Genomic DNA, 4,646 nt, shown 5'->3' on the forward strand with positions numbered 1-4,646 from the left:
TTCCCCACTCCCTCCTTAAACCAAGGTATCTATTATTCCACGTGGCAAAGGATTAGGTTATGCTCAATACTTACCAAAAGAGCAGTACCTTTACACCAAAGAGCAGCTGCTTGACAGAATGTGCATGACCTTGGGAGGACGTGTATCCGAACAAATCTTCTTTGGAAAAATTACAACAGGAGCCCAAGATGACTTGAGGAAGGTGACTCAGAGCGCATATGCTCAGGTTAGTGCTTCATGTGAAAACTTTCTTACAATCTTCCTTTAGTTATATACATGATTGCTTGAAAGAAGCCACATTTTGCTTGGCTCATCAGGTTTTGAATTGCATGATTTGGACATCACTCTTGGACCTTACATTTTCAAACCACACTGTGTATGGAGTATATAGAGTTATGCATCTGTGTTTTGTCTTTGCCCATAGCAATAGTTCATAACTGCTGTGGTCATTGTATTGTATGTGTGCCTTAATAACAAAGCCATCTTACTTTAAGACTTTATTTTGTTTTTATAAGTTACTCCTGTAAATAAGTATACTTAAGTCCCTGTGGAACAGGAATGTGTGGGAGAGATACCTACGCTTAAATCTTTGCAGAAATCTTGCACTTCCAAAACGGCTATAGTTGACAAGTTGGGTCCAAATGTTTCTACAGTTGTACATCATAGAGTTCAAGCTGCTCAACTACATACATGGCCTTTATCTAGTTAAGACTAGGAACCATGCATTTAATGCATCAGGTACTGTAAAATAATGAAAAGATGACCAGTGCTCAGGTGATTAACATCAAAAATCTGTCACTTACATGGGTGTACATATCCCCAAGTTAGTAAACTAAAAATTCATTCCTGTGGAAGATTTTTGAGTTAAAAAAAACAAACGTATGTAACATCTAAAACCTCTGTTTTAGAAGGAAAATGCATAAATAGGGAGTTCCTTTATGCCTAGGGTGACCATACAGCCTGGTTTGGCTAGGACACTGCCAGATTCTGTAGCCCAGTCCTAGCTGGTTGGTCAAAAGTCTTGGGTCAGAGTCTGGCAGGCAGGTGGAGCAGCATGGTGCACTGGGCAAGCACTGCTGCTGCTCAGCCAGGAGCAAGGCGGGTGGACTGGATCAGACACCACCCCGCCCACACATGGTACGTCCGTACTCCCACACAGCAGCAGCAGTGCCTGCCTGGCTGACTGCCTGCCGGACTCCAGCCTGGGACTTTTGACCAGCCAACCAGCCAGGACCAGGCTACAGAATCTGTAAGTGGCCTGACCAAACCAGGACATATGGTCACCCTATTTATGCCTATTAGGCCTGTGCAAATAGGGAAGTATTTGATTTGGATTCAGCCAGTTCAGAGGATATTGATTTGATTTGGATCACTGTCCCAAATTGATTTGGCTGAGTCTGCTTCAGAAGATTCGGCCATGGATTTATAATGGGGAATCACTGAAATACCTATAACTTCGTCATTTTTTGGCAGATTTGGGTGAAAACAGCAGGGATGGTAGCTCCTTCTGAGGGCGTGAGGCCTGCCAAGCAGCCAGTCAACGAGCGCAGGAGGGGGGTCCCCAAGCAGCCAATCAGTGGCGGGGGGTGGGGATCTTCTGCAGCCGATCGGCGAGTGTGCCAGCGGCACAGCAGCAGCAGAAGTGCCAGCAGCGGCAACAACACCCACTGCCAAGTACCGCCTGAGACCATCCCAAGTACCCCTGGTTGAAAACCCCTGCTTTAGTTTATCACCATTTAGGGTTATGGGTTACTACTCTAGGATCTGTTTTGAGAGTGGTGATGGTTTTTGCTTCTCTTAGTGTAACTTGATTAGATAAATGTGCCTCTGAAAGAGTATTATGGTTGCTTCCATGAAGTTTAATGGAAAAATTAAAAAGAACAAAATTACAATGAAACACCTGTTAAACAGCAAAGCATCATGAACAATGCCATCTTTTCGAAATTGCACTGTTTGTTTAGGCTGTTTTGAAACTTTAAATAAAAAACTAAAAATGAATCTTCAAATATTCAGATTTTGGATTAAGTGGTAGTGTATTTCAGTACTTAATCTGTTTAATTTTCAGATTGTTCAGTTTGGCATGAATGAAAAGGTAGGGCAGATTTCCTTTGATCTCCCACATCAAGGAGAGCCGATACTGGAAAAGCCTTACAGTGAGGCAACTGCACGATTGATTGATGAAGAAGTGCGGTCACTTATTAACACTGCTTATGACAGGACAGTAAATCTTTTGAATGAGAAGAAAGCAGATGTGGAGAAGGTAAGCTTTGTGTTGCCCAATACCAATTTCAGTTTACCTTCCTCTGCAAGCAGGGGACTATTTGATGTCCTCTGTTGACACGGATGTGCCGCTGGATCTGGGGGTCGCCGGTGGTCGGCAGCTGAGTTCTCTACATCCTCCGGATCCCTCGTGGGAGCCCAGAGATGGCTCAATGTTGCGCCCCAGCGGGGGCAGGTCCAGCCTGGCCATCATCACCGTTGCACAATGCTGTTCTGACGGTGGGTGACCAGCGCCATGGTGACATCAACTAAAAGTTCAGGAGTGGGTTATTGCATTGGCGTCCGGCACTTGATGTTCTGCATGCAGTTTAAAAAAGGCTAAAAGCTTAAAAAAGTTAAAAGCGTAAAACCGCAAGGGGGCTGCCACTGGGTAGGGTGACCAGTGCCTTAAAAACACCAATAAATTACGGGGGACAACAAAAGAGAAAACAGTGTGCTCGTGCAGCTCATAGGTTCAAAACTAGTGCTCCCCCGGGGGAGACCGAGCAGAACACCCCAGACAGCACCCACTGGCTTGCAAACTGACACAGTCCTCTTCCTTGGATGGCTCAACTGCATTTTAACAAGCTACTGCCCCCCCTTGGAGCAGCAGGATGTTAACAGTGCCTGTGTCCCACTTCTTTATGTCTGGCAAGTGAGGGTGTTATTGGTGTTTTTAAGCATTGTGCCTTGTAGTTTTGCAAGGGAGGTTGTTTTGTACATTTAAAGTGTAGGTTAGACAACCACTTTTTATAGAGTGGCTTAGATAAGATAATCCTGCCATAAATAGAGAACTGGACTAGATGGCCTCCTGAAGTCCGTTCCAGCCCTATTTTTCTATTATCTTGGGAATTAAAAGCTAAATAGGAAAGTATATTCTCTAGAGTCATGTACAGACATTTATTTCTACCAGAAGAAATTACAGCTTGGAGCTGGACTGCACAGATGTTCCTCCAGCCCCATGACTGGAGAGCTTCACAGGCAAGCTGTCTAGCCAGCAGACACTAGAGGGCTGCTCCCTGGGCAGCTTCCACTCTTAGGGGAGCCCATTAATTGGCAGCCTACCCCCATGTCTGTTTTGGAAGGAGGCAGGCTCTGAAGTGGCAGTTGGCACCCACTGAAAAGCAGCAGCTCCTACACAGCCCCAGGAGGGCTGCAGCCCTGGGAAAATGTCTCCCTCATCCTGCCAGTCACTTGATTGGTGGGATGGAGTCATCCTGCTATGGTGGGAACCCTCCCAATTCTCCCCTCCTTGAGAATAATTTTGCTCCTTGCATTCCTCCAGGCCAACCCAGAGGAGTGCAGGGAGAAGGGAGAGCATGCAGGCTCTGCAGCAGGATACTGGGAGTCTTACTGCAGAGGCATGGCAGCCTGCCTTGCCTAACTGCACCAGACTGACCCAAAGCAGTCCAGAACAAGGCAGGGGCATTTTTCAATAGTGGCAAGGCTCCTAAGCCTTGTGGCACAACAATCTGCCTCCTCCCACTCTGCTCCTGGTCAGCTGGATATAGTGCACATGGCAAGAGGAAGACGGAGGGGTTGGAAAGCAGGCATAAGGATGCTGTCCCCAAGCCCAGATCCCAGCTTCTCTGGCTTTTTAAATCAGTGTCCCTGCCACCCACCTGAGCACTGGAGTACTGGATACTGTTTTAGGGGATGCTGGAAGGGGTGGGAGCTGGGCTGGGGAAAGCTTTTGGGTTTCTACCAGGAAAACAGGGATTCTCCCAGTAGAAATTGGTCATATTTACAAAGCCGATGGGTGTAAACATGTTGAGTTCTTTAGGCCAATACATTCTCGAGCTATCTTAAACTTTTCAGTGTCTTGCCGGTAGTTACAAAGATTATGGCATTCTGGTAACAAATACATTATGCCCATTTCATATTGCAATACATGTAGAATTCAACGTAGCTTGCTAACAAAGCAATCCTTTCTTCCAGCGAAAGGCAGAATTTGTTATTAGCAAAGCCTGCAATTTGTAATAAAAAGTAGATTTTCTGCATCTAAAGCAACTTTTAAATATAAATTCATCAAAATAAGATATCTTATTTCAGGAGGAAATATATACTCTGAGAAAACTACATAGCTTTTTAAAATAATTAAATATCAAGGTTTTGGAAATGAAGCCTTTAACTTAGTCATAGAAAAGACAAACATATATCACCTCTTATGCTCCCTGAAATGCTGAACTTCAAACAATGCATCATCTAGCACCATTCCACTTCGATTCTGGCTCCTTCCTGTGTATGTTTTACTTCCAGACCAGGAAAACTTAATATAAAAGCTGGATGTTTTTCCTGGGTATGCATTACCTAACAGATTTCATTGTAAAAATACAGGAGCTTGTTTGGGAATCAGTAATGGTAAAATAGATGGCTATTACCCTATA

At 44.7% G+C, this 4,646-nt stretch overlaps 1 protein-coding gene across 2 annotated transcripts in view; it reads left to right on the top strand.

Annotated features, from left to right (window-relative positions):
* The window catches only part of AFG3L2 (AFG3 like matrix AAA peptidase subunit 2), a 69,820-nt gene that overhangs the window by 58,280 nt on the left and 6,894 nt on the right, over window positions 1-4,646 (top strand). For both annotated transcript variants that reach the window (XM_019525129.1, XM_019525135.1), the window contains exons 15-16: window positions 26-226; window positions 2,066-2,260. In XM_019525129.1, coding sequence (XP_019380674.1) covers window positions 26-226; window positions 2,066-2,260 — 396 coding nt within the window. The remainder of the gene's footprint in view (window positions 1-25; window positions 227-2,065; window positions 2,261-4,646) is intronic.

The sequence above is a fragment of the Gavialis gangeticus genome, unplaced genomic scaffold, assembly GCF_001723915.1.
Source record: "Gavialis gangeticus isolate Ggan-Ray unplaced genomic scaffold, GavGan_comp1, whole genome shotgun sequence".
Classification (NCBI taxonomy): Eukaryota; Metazoa; Chordata; order Crocodylia; family Gavialidae; genus Gavialis; species Gavialis gangeticus.